At 48.0% G+C, this 15,507-nt stretch overlaps 1 protein-coding gene across 2 annotated transcripts in view; it reads right to left on the minus strand.

Moving 5' to 3' along the window:
- Positions 1-1,839: 1,839 nt before the first annotated feature.
- Dpysl2 (dihydropyrimidinase-like 2) overlaps positions 1,840-15,507 on the minus strand; it is a 106,025-nt gene continuing 92,357 nt past the window's right edge. Inside the window, exons 9-14 of one of the 2 annotated variants that reach the window (NM_001105717.2) lie at positions 13,591-13,747; positions 13,122-13,263; positions 11,546-11,716; positions 6,821-7,000; positions 5,881-6,046; positions 1,840-4,358 (exon numbers count right to left, since the gene is read on the minus strand). In NM_001105717.2, coding sequence (NP_001099187.1) covers positions 4,267-4,358; positions 5,881-6,046; positions 6,821-7,000; positions 11,546-11,716; positions 13,122-13,263; positions 13,591-13,747 — 908 coding nt within the window. In that variant the 3' untranslated portion in view covers positions 1,840-4,266. The remainder of the gene's footprint in view (positions 4,359-5,880; positions 6,047-6,820; positions 7,001-11,545; positions 11,717-13,121; positions 13,264-13,590; positions 13,748-15,507) is intronic. The other variant, XM_006252097.5, reaches the window with a different exon arrangement.

Consider the following 15,507-nt stretch of genomic DNA (forward strand, 5'->3'; position numbering starts at 1 on the left):
TAGTTTTTAGGAGAGGCATTGGGGACACTGTTGCTGGGCTTTCCTGGTGTCCCTTTGCACCTCTCTGCTGCATCCATACTTCTCTCCTGACTTGTGCTTCCCCAAAGGGCAAGGAAAGCAAAGGAGTGAGCCAGGAAATCATTGCCAGATCCCATACGAAGAGCTATGTTTCCTAAACAACTCCTGCTCAGTAGCGTCATAGAGGGGATCTCATCACAGCCGAAGGGAGAAGAGGCAGCCTTGCTCTTCTAACAGAATGCATGCTACAGAACCTTGCCTGAGGATGGAGCCTTCTGCTCAGGGCAGTGTGAGACTTAAGCATGTCTTCCAAGCAAGGCATGCCCCAGACATTCCTAACTTTGCCCTTCTGGCTTCCTTGGGCTTTCATGCATGTGTCTAGGCTAAAATATACCAATAGTAACATAGCTGGCTGGACTTAACCATCCCACCAGCTACCTGGTCCACCTTCAGACTCAGCCTCCTCCAGCTCACCTTGTGCCATTCAAGAGGCGTTAATAGGAGATAGTGGATCAGACACTACCAGTCAGAGCATGGACTTCAAACTAGGGTACCTGGATCACTTTAAGTCCCTGCTCAAGTAGATCCAACTCCCAGTGCCTGCATGGGCCTCTCTGGAGTCTATCCTGCAAAAACCGACCTCCAAAAGGTTGAGGGGACTGTAGACTTGTAAGCTACAGGGTGCACCGGCCCTTCTTGGTATGGATGGAGTCTAGGGGATGATGGGATGGACCCGAGATCTTTGTTGTTCTCCCACAGGTTCCTCATGGCTGAGGAAGAGTTCGTGCTCCCCTTTCCCACATACATTTGACTTTCTTGATCACAAAGCCAGTCCTACACTCTGCATTATGGTTCCCAGAGGAGCCCAGGCCTTTCCTTCTGAATCCAGTCTCTTTTATTTCACCCTTACCCAGGGTCAATGTTGTAACTGGCCATAGTAGATCATGCTGAGGGGTGTAAAGGATCCAAGCAGGTATCTCTTGGCCTAAGCCACTGGGGCTTCTTGCACTTTCTTGCTCTAATGATGACATCATCTTTTTCTTTTCACTGTTTTTTTTTTCTAAAGGGATGATCTTATTATGTCACCCAGTTTTGCCTCAGCCTCCTGAGTGTTTGGCATTTGCCCCAGTGAACCACCAGGCTAGGCCTATGTAATTCTGCATGTTGCCTCATATAAAGTTTAGACAATAATAAATAGTGTGATAATGATCAGATGTTGTGAAGTTGGGGTTAAACCAGTCCTAACATATGATAGACACAGGGTGCCCAAACCACACACCTTCTTCATTCAAACCAATACCACCCAAAGGAAGGATCTGCAAACTGATACCCAGAAACCCAGCATGACTCTCACCCCCACCAGCATCCTTCGCCCTGAGCTGAGGGTACCGGTTTTGACAGAACCTCCACGGAAGTGTCAGGACACTCTCGACAATCTCTTTTCTCCCCTGCACCCACATAGTCAGACGATTTCCCAGGGTAAACATGTGAGAAGCAAGCCCATCATCTCCACTGAAACCCAACCTTGCCCCATGTGGTCCCACTCGAACCCCAGGCTCAAATTTGGCTTGGCCCTCCTGGTGGCTTTGCTGGGATGGGGTTTTAAGACACTGATCCTCAGTCTCCATTACCCTTATATCCCCCAGGTCTGGCATCTCCTGGACTAAGACATCATCCCGTAGCCAGGATACCCATAGGAACCTGTGGCATGGGGGTGAGCACTCCTGGGCTGGTCCACAGTCCAAGGCTAACCCAAGCTAGGGCTTCCCCAGGCATCACTTCAGAGGGGAAGCTGACACACTGTAGGAATATAGACACACCTCTGAAACAACCACACTCTGCTTTATTGGGTGTTCCGTGGTCATATAACACAGACTTCTTAAGGAATAATAAACACGAGACTTGTATTTTACCATAATTATCTTGCCATTAAGACAGTGGTTACAAAATATAAAACAAAAATTTGAAAAAGAAAAAAGAAAGAAGTACCTTTCTGGCTACACACATGATCAGCTTTAGCACTGAAAGGTCCCCCCTCGTGGGTCACAATCACAGGTTCAAGGGTTAAAACCGTCTAGCAGTAAATTCTACAATGATGTAGAGCATCAAGTCACTGCAGTCACTCAGTTCTGAGACGCTGTTGCCTTAGGTTAGCATTTACACATGACATTCATTTCACAGACACAGAAAGCAAACCAACAGGTAAACATGCTTACACGGACTGCGGAAATCTTCCGGTTTAAAACTGTTGTGTTTGTCTTGTTTCTTTTTTTTTAAGAAAATGCTCGAAAACAACCAAGAGGCCCGCGGCCCCGTACAAGAAACATCGGGAGTGAATACTGAAGAGCTGCAAGTTTCTCAAAATCCAAAGGAATGAACCAAAAAAAAAATAAAAAATAAAATAAAATAAAAAAATGTGTTTTCCAATGTTCAAATTTCCTCTCTAAGCGCAGGTAAGAAAAAAAAGAGCAAATATATTAAGTCAACCAATTTTTAAAAGTGCAATTTACCTTTATAACAATGAAAATTAACAACAAACCCAAAATACCGACCCTTAACCCCAAAGACAAAATGTGTGGACACTCAAAGTATCGCTAATTTTTGATGCTCTGTTTTACACAAGCAGATTGGATTCATAAAAGCCTACAGACCTAACACTGCTTACAGGGACCTGTAAACACATCTGGAAAGGAGTATGACAGACATCAGCAAATACAGAAAGAAGCCAGCTAGTGAAAGCCTGTCACTATAACAGGAAGAGGAAGGGTGATAGATATGAGGTGACATGGTCTCTAAGAGGCGACATGATCTCTAAAGCGGGTCATGCGGTTCCATTTGTATAGTTTTCTTCCCACAACATATTATTTCCTAAAATAGGGTTGCCCCTCTTGTAAAAAGACTTGAAGTCTAATTATCCCAAAGATTTCTACCTTTGCAAAGCCTTCCCCCATCATGTTAGACCTTTTGAAAAAAAAACTGTAAAGAAAATGTTCCTCCGACCACCACACTCACACAATGAGAAATCCCAACATTCTAGAATCCCCAAAAACGCTTCCTGGCGAAGGCTGGGCAGGGCTCCTCCACAGAGAGACTGGTCCCAGTTTGGTTGTCTCATGTGAGCTTGGGAACTGGGTTTACAGATTTAACTGGAGACTGTTACTCCTACAGTCTAATTCTTCCCCCCATCTCTTTCCACCACAAGTGACTCTATTCTGGGCCCACATGTGACAATATTGGTGACATAATCAGGACCATCCCTGTGTCTGGCAAGCCTCAAGCTCAGCCACCTCCTAGTGACGGGAATCAGCTAGCACCAATCTTAAACAGACACCAGGCTAGCACAAAACTATGGAGTGGGGGTCAAAACTAGGGTCCGCTCAGGCTGTGTCTGAGGCCAAATTCAGATGCCTGGCTTTGAGAACAAACAAAAAGCCAGGGAAAAAAGCACATTGTCTCGAAGAAACACAAACCAGGAGACCAACATCTAAATCTCTCCAAGAGTGCAGAAGAAAAAGCCAGAACAGACCGGAGACACAGAAAAATGGTAGAGAACCTTCAAAAGGTCTAATCTGTTGCAAAATCTAGGCCAAAGAAGAAAACCAGTCTCTTCTCAACAGCTGACCCGGAAGAGTAAGGGATGGGTGATACAGACACATGGAACCTTTCCAGAGGGGCGGCGGTAGCCTGCCAGCCTCGGAATCAGCTTAATGGTTAAGTAATTGCATCATTAGGATGTCCAGTTCAAGACCCAAGGATTAATATTGAATCAGACTTTCAATTTAGTATTAAAAAAAAAAACACTCCCACCCCCCCATCCCTCCCCAGTCCCACAAAGAAAACCATTTTTAAAAATTTTTCAAAAGAAAAGAAGGCAGCTCAGGGTAATTCACTAAATCTTCCCCGTGACAGGAAGGTGCTGACTGCACAGCCAAGGATGTGATAAGGGCACCCTTGCTGGGATCTGCATGGTGGCGCATGTCTGCATGTTGGATGCAGCTCAGTGTGGGGTGGGTGGCTGGGCTTGGGTGTGGTGTTCATGACTGTGTAGGGACTTGGGTGAGCGAATTCAGAAACTCCAGGGGAGACCGAGTGCAGGGGGCCCAAGAGGAAGCCCCAGGAACTGGCTGCCCACAGCAACTATCACAGGCTCTCTCAAAAAAAGGAAAAAAAAATTGGAAGGAAGGAAGTCTCAGAATGTCCTCAGGTGTCCCATCCCCCATCCCCACGTGGCCTGCAGGCCTAGGAGCTTTAGCCCAGGCTGGTGATGTTGGCGCGGCCACCAGGGGGTGCCACAATGCGCTGGGTGGTGCGGCGGGGAATGTTGTCGTCAATCTGAGCACCTAGAGAAGAGGGAAGAGACAAAAAAAAAAAGAGTGTGAGGGTCTTCAGAAATAAAATCAGACTCTTGCGGTAAGCCCAGGAACACTCCTGGGGGAAAAGCTGAGCCAAGCACACATATCCCCACCCCTTTCTCCAAACCTCACTAACTACGGTAAGTTCAAACTACAGGAAGTAGGAGGACCTGCCTGCAGCCTACAGGTCATCTCTCCCTGGGCAAGTATAAATTTGATGCAAAGTACTAGTGAATATGGCTTTTCTGACACATGCCTCTCACTCAGGAGGAGTATGGATGGTTCAGGTAAAGAATCCCAGACCTGAAATTCCCAAACCCAGAATGCTCTAAACTCTACAACTATTTTAGGGTTGACAGGATGTGACCAGTGGAAGATTCCACACTTGACCTGATATGACTAACTGTAGTCAAACTTGAGGTACTAAAAATCCTGTATCAAATCCCCTCCAAGACTGTGTCATATGCATATGAAACACAGATGCATGGCATGCTGGCTTTTTAAGATTTTATTTCTATTTTTAATTATGTGTATTTACATGTATGAGTGCGGGGAAGTTATACACATAAGTGCAGTGCCTGCGGAGTCCAGAAGAGGGCGCTAAATCCCCTGGAGCTAGAGTTCCAAGTGGTTGTAAGCTGGCTGACATGGGGGCTGGGAACAAACTTGGGTCCCCAACAAGATCGGAGTTCATTCTTAACTGCTGAGCCATCTGTCCCTGCCCACACTTTGTGCTTGGACTTGGGTCTTAGTCACAACATAGGGTTCATTATCTACATATTTTTCCAGTTTTTAAAGAGGCAGACTAGCTTCCAGTCCCAACCATTTCTTTTACATAACGGACTGGCAACCTGTGCTGTCTATGTGAACGATTCGTAGATGATACACATTGTGACCAATCTCACACTTTAGGACAACAGGGCCTGTCTGCCAACCCAAAGCACCATGACACGGTCCTCGTTCATCACCGGCACAAATGGTATTTTCTAAAATCCGGCAGATGGGACAAGAAAAGGAAAGTCTGTAATGAACTATGCTGTTCACAGGTCACAAGGCCTTAGATATCTGTCTAAAGCTAAGGAAGTGGAGAGTGGAAAGGACCTGTTATGGGCCAGGAGAAAGAGGGGCAGAACTTTCCAAGACAGAAATCTACTCTTCTCCACTCACTGAGGTGTGGCTGTCACAACAACTCTACAGGGGGCTCTGCTGTGACACAGAAGGCCTGAGCAAGGTGAGGCTGCTGAAACTCCAGGCTCCACACTCATCCAGCACAGTTCCTCTTTAACAATGGACGTGACAGATCAAGGATTGTCCCTTCAGTCTGAAAGGGGTCACCCACGGGGAGTGTCTCAGCACCACATGGCCCATCAGAAGATGCTGAAACTCCGTTGTCATGTATAGTCTTTCCGTCTCTGCAGTGGTGGAGCCAAAAGCCTCGGAATGGCTCCACAAAGCTTGCTGAACCTACCTAGAACGCCCCCCACCCCCCACCTTACCCCCCCAGCCGTACCAGACAAGCTGAAACCAGACTGGTGCAGGTTCCGAACAGGTGGCGCCTGCTGCTTGGCAGGGGATGTCTTAGCTGATGAGGCCGGAGTGACCGTCTTGGGCGTCACAGACACCTCGCATACGGGTCCATCATACAGGCCACGAGGGACCCCCCTCAGCTCAGCCAGCTGAAACACACAATCGTCCCACAGCCTATGTCATGTTCACAGAGGACATCTTCCCTGCACCTTCTCAGTGTGATAGAATGGTAGCCAAGACGGGCCTGTGATGTGTGGGGATAAGCCCCTCCCCAGTATGGATAGGTACAACAGAGACAGATGTGCAACCAGCCCCCAAAGTTCTAGGCCAAAAGCTCTCCCAAGGTGACTCCCCTACAACAAGTTACTCAACTGGTTTCTTATAACTTTCCCCACTACGTCAACATCACCTTTGAACCCTCCAAGAAGCCCCCGGTCGTACTGTGAAAAGGGTCTTGTGTCATTTTCAGAATGAAGGTGTCTTCCCAATAGCACTCCTCTCTTATTTCCCTTAAAGCTCCACTCCCTCTCCACCTCGCAGTTCCTGACCACCAGCCATGCACTGTTCACCCTGCCCTGAATACACTGTACACCACAGATCGTATCCGTCTTCTAGTGTCTTTATCTCCACCCTTTGGCTTGAGAAACTCTTACTCAGCCTTCAAAACCCAACTGACATCTTCCACATCATTGTCCTCCATGACTCGAGAGCCGTTCTTCCCTCCTCTGGCTCCTTACCCCACACTCTGCAACAAAGCTCTGATCATCCTTGACTCGTCCAGGGGCAGTTAACCTTCCGGATGAAAATGTCAGGTTTTCCTGATCCTCATGTCCCCCATCTCAGTATTCTGACTCATGTGCCTAATGGCCATCTGTGGAGTGGAACTCAACCCGTGATGTTTAAAAGTTAGCAAAAGCACTCACCCTGCTCCTTGCCTTGATGCGTTTGTACACAAAGTCAGGGAAGGGCTTCCGGGGAATGTAGCGTCCTGAGCCTTCCGTGACATGCAACGTGCCGTCCTCCAGGACAATCTTGCCCTGGCTGATGACCACCAGTGGGGAGCCCCGACACTCCATGCCTTCAAAGATGTTGTACTCAAGAGCCTGCGGAGGAGACAAGCCGCTCAGAACAGTCCTGGACTGGACTGATGGAGTTTACTGACAAACCCCAGAGAAGAAGGCTGTCCTTGCTGGCCACCCCAGGAACACTTGATTTCTCTGCCTAGAATGTGGACTATCTCACCCACATCTCCAAATCTGAGGGGGAAAACAGCTGAAGAGAATAATTGTGTGTGCGCGTGTACGTGTGCATGTGCGTGTGTGTGTGTGTGTGTGTGTGTGTGTGTGTGTGTGTGAGAGAGAGAGAGAGAGAGAGAGAGAGAGAGAGAGAGAGAGAGTATGTGTGAATACTTAATTATTCCAGGTGGGTCTTGTGGGGAAGACCTATAAACCCAGGATTCTGGGATAATAAGATCGCAGGTCAAGGCCCTGCCTTTAGCTATATAGTGTGTTCAAGGCCAGTCTGGGTGATTTAGTGGAGTGATTTAGGTCAAAGTAGAATGGAGATGTGTGTCTCAGTGGTAGAACTTAGTGATTGAACCCTTAGAATGCACAGGAGCCTGGATTCATCCACAGTACTATACAAAGAAGGGAAAAGAGAAACAATAATGGGGTGGGGTGGGGGGTCTTCCCATTTGCACCAAGTCTCCCCTGAGCAGACTGAATTCCCAAGGCGTGCCTCTGAACAAGGACCAAACTTAATTGTGAAATGAGGCCATTTTCTCATGGACCTGCCTGGATTTCCAGTCTGTAAGCAGCCTGTGGTTAAACCAAGCCTCCCCAACTGGTGGTACATAAAGACAATAAGCCCGTGACAGGCTTGAGGTTTAGTTTCCTAATCGACCCACCCATGTTTAGGGGCTCATGTCACTGAGAGTGAAAACAGGCAATTTGGCACACCCTCTCAGGAAACAGGCGGTTTGCCTGCCTGTGCATCTGTCAGTCAGAAGCAACAGAAAAACAAGAGACTTTCTGACACAGAATGCTCCATAAGTCAGAGTAGTGTCCCTAACTCTGGCTCAGCTCAGGCTGAATGCCTACGGCTCTTTCCTATGACTGTCTGCAGGCACAAATGGCTACAGCTGGAGAGTAACATGTGGCACAGAGCATGTGCTTCTGGGAAAACTCCTGCCAAGGGAGGGGAAAGAAAAAACCTAGAGCAGTGGTTCTCAACCTGTGGGTCAAGATCCCTTTCAGAAGGGTAACCTGAGACCATCAGAAAACACAGATGTTTACACTAGGACTCATAACAGCAGCAAAATTACAGCTATGAAGGAGCAACCAAAACAACTTGATGGCTGTGGGAGTCACCACAACATGAGGAATTGTAGCTAAGAGTCCCAGCATTAGGAATGTTGAGAACCACTGCCCTTGAGGTTCTGTGAGAGGGCAGAGCCACACCAACACCCGGGTCACAGGTCATCTCCGCTCGGTGCAGCGGCTGGAGAGGACAGAGAAAGGACGCGTGGCTGAGCAGAATGGAGGAAAGTAGCACTGCCGTGACTGTTGCCAGAGCGGCTCAGAGCGGCACAGAGAATCATGGGATTGCTGTAAACAAAAGTGGAGAGGCGCAGCTGCTAGCAAGTGGCTCCTCACAAGGACTGAAAGACTCTGGGCGCCATCACATCTCCCATCTGTGTACGAGCACGGTAGCCAAAGGGAGCCGGGTCCTCCAGGGGGTACTCAAGTACCTGGGGTACCTGGGATGCATCACCTCTGAGGTATCCCACAGCCCATTTTCAGCTCAAGGCTGTCAAACCTGCCCGGTTTGACGGCAGTGGGAATTTAAACCTCAAGGCTATATGAGTGCTAGCCTTCAGTTCAGAGTCTTGGGGGACCTTCCTTAATGTTGAAGCAGAGGCGTGCTGGGATGGTTCACATGATCTCCCCAAGGACAGATCTCCATCGCCCTGATCCCATATGAAGAACATGCCAGCTCTGCACTTTTTTTACCCAGTCCCAAACTAGAGACCGCATCTCAAGGGTTGTCCTTCACAACATCTCTCACGATCTCTCACGATCAGTTTTGTCTTGGAGATGGCGAAAGATGGGTGCTGAATAACAGTGGATTGTGTCACTTAAAGCCTGCCTGAGAACTTATGTTTCCTTGGTGCCACCCTCCCCAGACATATGTGGCAATGACACAAAAAAAGAACCTTGGTGAGAGGATCCTGTCTCCTCCGAAATGACCTTGGGAAGGGATAAACATCCTCTAAGATCAAGGTGAAGCCTACCACTTCCCTATCACTTCCTAAACTAATGATCCATCCCAAACACAGCCTTGACCTTGGCCCTGTCATGCCAGGTCTGCCATCTATCAATGGAGTGGCCTTAGATACTTCTCTGACATGCCTAACCTATGAAAGGATACTGTCACAAAAGCACCCAGTCCCCTGTCCACTGCTGGCTGATCCCTTCCCTTTGCATGAGCACTGGCCCCTGGCACCCGAGGTCTTGGATAACACACGAGCTGGGGCTAGTGGTCTAGGAAGGAGCTGACGGTACGGCTTTTGGAGCCATGTTCCCTCTCCCTTAAAATACAGAGGGAACCAATGCCATGACTCTAAGTCAGTGGTTCTCGACCTTCCTAAGGCTGTGACACTTAATACAGTTCCTCATGTTGTGCTGACCCCCAACTGTAAAATTATTTTTGTTGCCACTTCGTAACTGTAATTCTGCTAGTTGTGAATTGTAGTGTAAGTATCTAATATGTAGGATAGCAGACATACAACCCCTGTGAAAGGGTCATCGGACACGCCCCCAAAGGGGTCTTGATCTATGGGTCGAGAACCTCTGCTCTAAGTGATTTAAAGATGTTCAAAGATGGGATCTCAGACTTCCTGTCAGTGGCTGAGGTGGGAGGGCCGCACCACCACTAAGCATGGGCATTTTAACTTCACCCACGTGAGTTTCCAAAACTTACAGTGCAAACCCTAACGGAGGATTAGCAATATGGAAGTTAGATTTTTCACACTGAAGCCGGAACCTAGAATCTCATTTGTACTTCACCAAATGGGCAGTGTCACACAGGCGTGCTTAATGCCAGCCCCTACAGCAGGGGGAGACAATGAGGTGCCTGGCAGAGCCACACGGGATACTGCCCAGAACAGGGTGACATAAAAATGTCATGCAAGTGGCAACCAGTCCCCGCAAACCCTCACTCCTCCCTGCTCTCTTGCCCGTCTAGGCAGGGAGGTCCCAAAGCCACATAGCAGCCCAGCCACCTGTGTCTTTGATGAGCCTTGGCATCCCTTTTTATTCCCTCTGGGGAGGACACTTTCCCCACCCTACCCTACGCATGCATATGCAGTCTGGTATGGAAGAATGTTGAAAAATTAAGGCTTCTAATTCTGGCTCAACCGCAAGATCACTATGTAACGTTAGACTGGTCACTTAAGCTCTCTGCACCTCTCGGTTATTTATCTTCCTGCTTGAGATAATCACAGCAGACCCTTTAGTGAGAAGGTCCGATGAATAGTGGGATTATGAAATGATAGACGTACGCACAGAAAGGTCAGCCCTGAGGACGCCACTGAGGAGCCCAAGATGGATATACAAGTTAAAGCAGGCTTGGCACTAAGGCTGTGCTGAACCAGCAGGGCAAAACCAGCTATAAAGATGGAGTCCAGCAGTCTCCCCATGAAGTACCCACCATGGAGGCACCCACAGGTACCAAAGAAGCTGGCACTGAGCCCAGCATGCCCCACCCGGAACATCAGAATTTGAGATTGTGAGGAGCTGCTGGTGTCTGACAGCCTTGCTTTAGGCTCACTGAGTCCACAAAATCTCAGAACACCCGAATCCCTGGCTCTCAGTTGGAAACACCAGGATGCTAACAGACTAATGAGTACTAACATCTCCCAGCTCTGTGACCAAGAGCTTCCCCAAATTCTATAGTTCCTAAACTGTGACCCACCGCCTGCATTATTTCTTCTATGAAAAGAGAAGCCAATTTCCTTTAGAACAAGAAGCATAGCTGTCAATCACTCCTGAGAGAGGACTGACAGGAAGTGACACTGCCCAATGGCTGCCTCGGGAGCAGACACTTGGCTGCTCTAGCTAGGTCCCTTGCAGTAAGCACAGGACACAAGGTGCTGCCCAAACCATGACAATGGAGTGGTGCCTGACTTCTAGAAGCTTCTGAGCCAGTGGCTCTCAACCTTCTTAATGCTGAGACAACATATTACTGTTGTGGTGACCCCAACCATACAATTATTTTTACTGCTACTTCATAACTGTAGTGTGCTACTGTTATGAACCGTAATTAAGTATCTGATATATGAACCGTGTCAAAGGGTCATTCAACCCACAAAGGTGTCACAATCCAGGGGCTAAAATCCTCTCCTCTAGGAACCTTGAAGGTGTAAGGACAGAGGCTATTGTCTCTGAAACATTGCCAAGAGTCTTAGTCTTATAGATCTCAATAAAGAAAGTAAAAGGGATATTCTGGCCCTTGGGACACTGCAAGTTAACAACACATCCTGGGAAACTTTACTCCTGTCCAATTGAGGTCCTTCCTGAATCCCTGGACTGGCCCTGTCTCTTGGTCCCTGCAACACACATGTCTACTCATGACAAGGCAAGCCTTACACTGTTGTGCGTCTTGGCAGAGATGGTCTTCACACTGTCAGGGTCCCAGATGACCAAGTCTGCGTCAGATCCCACGGAGATACGACCTTTCCGTGGGTAAAGATTGAAGACTTTGGCTGCGTTGGTGCTAGTCACAGCCACAAACTGGTTCTCGTCCATCTTCCCAGTGACCTGAGGGGCAAAGCATATATGTATGTATGTATACACACACACACACACACACACACACACACACACACACACACACACGTGGGGTTAGAAAGCTGAAGTAGAACAGTCATAAAGGATCACATGTTGACATGCAATGCACCCTGAGATTTCCCTTCCAACAAAGTTCCCAACATGTCTGGGCTTCTAGTCAGTAAGTCTCAGCCCAGCATCCGGCTTTCCAAGGTATTGGCCAATCATTTCCTGAAATCCTTCCATTCTAAACATAAGAGACCAAGGAAATGAATGTGCACTAAAAAAGAAGAAAAAAATTAAATGGCCAAAAAGCATATTAAAAAAATTCATTCCAATCAGCAACCAAAGAAATTATCAAATAGCAAAGACAAAATTCACCAACCCAGTAATGTTTTGGACTTCTACTCCTAAAACCGGCTGAGGAGTGCCATCTACTGTGTCAGATGTTGTAATCTTTACATTAGGAATGTTAACATGTATTCACAGTCTTTAACACTCCTTTAATCCCAGCACTGGGAAGGCAGAAGCAGGTGGATCTCTGTGAGATCCAGCCTGGTCAACATAGTGAGTTCTAGGACAGCCAGGGAAGTTACACAGATAAACCCTATCTCAGAGGGGGGAAAATCAAGCATTTTACTGAGTGTGGTGGTCCCACCTCTCATCCCAGCACTGAGGAGGCAGAGGAAGGTGGATCTCTGTAAATTGGAGGCCAGCCTAGTCTACATTGCTAGTTTTAGGCCAATCCAGGCCACATAGTGAGACCCTGTCTCAGGTCAGGGGGAAAGGAGATAAAAATAAGTTTCTTATTTCTCCTGTGGATTTAAGAATGAAGCATGATATATCAGGAATTGCTTTGACAGGCTGTGAAGCTGTGTGAGATGCTAATGTCACCTACATGCTGACATGTTGTGCACATGAGTGCTGGCAAAACCTGAAGACATTCCCCATTTGCTGTAGCTTGCCTCTGACACAAGGTGATTTGCACTCACACAATGTAAAGAATTCATTAAGAATCAGAAAATCTGTTATTGCCTTTTCAAACTGAGGAGGGGAAAGATTCCAAACCCCCAAGGTCAGTATCTGTCCAAAACAGGTTGAGCAGAAGCCCATGGTGGGTATGAACACCAAATACACTCTTCAAGAAAATGGAGTGAGGACTGTTGACTGGGAAGGTCACCAAGGGACTAAAGAAGCTATTTCCTCCTCGATGCAGGACTTGGGTATAATATTTAGAAGGAAATCAGCTTTTAGGAATCGTCTTGATTTCCATACAGGAGAAATACCATCTTCCAAGTTCTAATTTCTAGAATGCTCTCAACTGGCCAACATTAGCCTCACATCCAGAGACAGGGACATGCCTGGGCCAGCCACGAGGAAGGCCATCAGTCCTTACCACAGCTTTATCCCAAATGACAGACATCCGCTCCTCAGTGCCATTGGTGCCCTCTGGAATCAAGGTGAAGTTATCCTTCCCCACAGCCTTCTGGGCAGTGTTGAAGGTACAGTGGGCACTGCCAGTGACCTGGAGGTCTCCACTGGAAGGAAACACATGATATAAAGCTTCCTTGCAGGGCAACAAACTTCCATCTATTTAGTGAGGTATTTCACAGGTGATGTCTCACCAACCATACTAGCACTCCCTCAGATTCTTCAGCTGGCTGGTCAGAATGACCCAGGTTTATATCAGGAAGTCCCAGCCAAGAAGGCAACAAAATAATCCCTTGTTCTCACTTAGTGACCCTAACTTTCGTCAACAGGGGTCTGTTTTTAAGCCTGTTCCCAGCCACCATGTTGTCACCTATGGACTCATTTTGGTCTGAGGAGATCCAGAGTGTGGATGTGAGCAAGTCAACAGAACTCACCAGGACAGCAACGAGTTGAGAAAGTCTGGAGTGGTTGGGTCGGGGCTCAAGGGTGGAGAGGTGACAAAGGCAGCGGCCTTGGCCCAGTTCTTGCTCCAATAATGAGAGCCATCAGTCCCCAGGCTGGCAGTGATGGGCTCACCATACACCACAGTTCCTGAGAACAGAACACAGGTGGCTCAGTCTGACACACTAAGAACAAGAGACCACTCTTAGCGGGCATCAGGACATGCTTGGCACTATAGAAGGCTCCAACACTCCCTTCTTGAGAATACAGCCTCACCTCACAGGTGACAACACTGATGACTGAAATCCAGAACCCTAGGCAGTCAAGGCCACTCAGCTAGATGTCCTAAGATGCCCTCCTCTGTGGACTCCACCCTCTCCTGAGGCAATCCTAAACATTATACATGTTACATGCCACGATCTCCAACTCAGGTAGTTTCCTCCAAAATGAAAGCCTCAGAACCATCCAGAATCTTCCGCTTTGGATGATGAACGGGTTTAACCTTCCTATGCAGAAGTTGGCCTCCCTGCTCATACCTGAAGCCCCTGCCCTTTATCATGTCTAATTCTAGAGAGGGAACAGAAGTCACAAATAAAATCACAGAGCCGAGGTATCACAGAGCAGTGCCAGGATCTTCCAGAGACGCCCAGATGAGGAAGTTGCCCTCAGTGGCATCCATCAGAGTGGCATTTGACTTTATGAGAATCTATGGTAGGCCACTGGAGTTTCAGAATCTTCAGAAGCCCAGGACAACTCTCTACAATGTCCAAGAGAAGATATCAACTCCCCTGAAGTTCAAACGGTGTCTTCTCTGTGCATTCAGAGTAGGCCACACAAGCGGGGACGACTTACACTGGCGGCTGTCAGTCCTGTGTTCCTTAAATGCCTTCCTCTCTTGACCAGGCCTCCTCCCCCTCCTATGCATTCCAGCAGGTTTTAGGTTTGTGCTTGCTTCCTCGGCTCCCCAACCACACTCTGTGACGCAGCAGAGCTTTCTTCACAGAACACCCTCCACATACCATTCTCCTCCACACCCCATCTAAGAACCTCTTACGCCATGTCTTCCAGGTTTAAAACAAACGAAAAACCATCTATTCCCTGAACATCCATATCTTTCATGATTCAAAGCCAGGTGCTTCTCTTTTACCTAGCCGAGGCTGGCCTTGAACCCACTATGTAAGTAGCAGAGTATGACCTTGATCTTCTCATCCCCCTCCCCAGACTCCAGAGAGCTGAGATTACAGAAGAGTGCCATCAGGCCTGGCCTTTCAGCCTCCCCTTTAACGGCCCAGACATCATGGCACCCCTAGGCATTGTGTTCTACGCCCAAACATTCACCCACTTTTGAACTTTTTGACTCTTGATGGAGACACGATAATCATTTTTCTACCTGCACACAGTAGGCACTTAACGAACATGTGTGAAGCCCACTCAGTGCTCTTAACATTCAACTAATTAAAGACCAGAGAGCTGGAACTTTCCCTCAGGTTATCCAAATCCAACTGCCTCTCCTCTGTCACCCAGCCAAGCTTCTTTCTTCTCCAAACACACAGCCCTCAAGGCCAAACCCTTCTCAGTCAGGAATGTGTCTCCCTTCCTCTTCAGTCCTTGCAAAAGCTTATCACTGGATACTATTCCACAACACCCTCTTTGCCCAGACACTCAAAACTGGCTCCAGGGAGCTGCCCCCTCCTGCCTCAGGAATGTCACAAAGAAGTAGCTGTTCAGTGAGAGGATGTTGGGAAGCCACAGACGCAGCTGCCTCCCATCCATAGGCCAGCCTGTAACAGTCTCCAAGCAGGAGGAGGGCTTCTAGAACTGGGGGCAAGCATGCCCAGAAGGAAACCCCTAAAAGAAAGTGCCAGGAGAGGAACCCAGCATTCCTGACTCTCTCAGTAGAAGTTTGTACA

Source organism: Rattus norvegicus, chromosome 15, assembly GCF_036323735.1.
Source record: "Rattus norvegicus strain BN/NHsdMcwi chromosome 15, GRCr8, whole genome shotgun sequence".
NCBI lineage: Eukaryota > Metazoa > Chordata > Mammalia > Rodentia > Muridae > Rattus > Rattus norvegicus.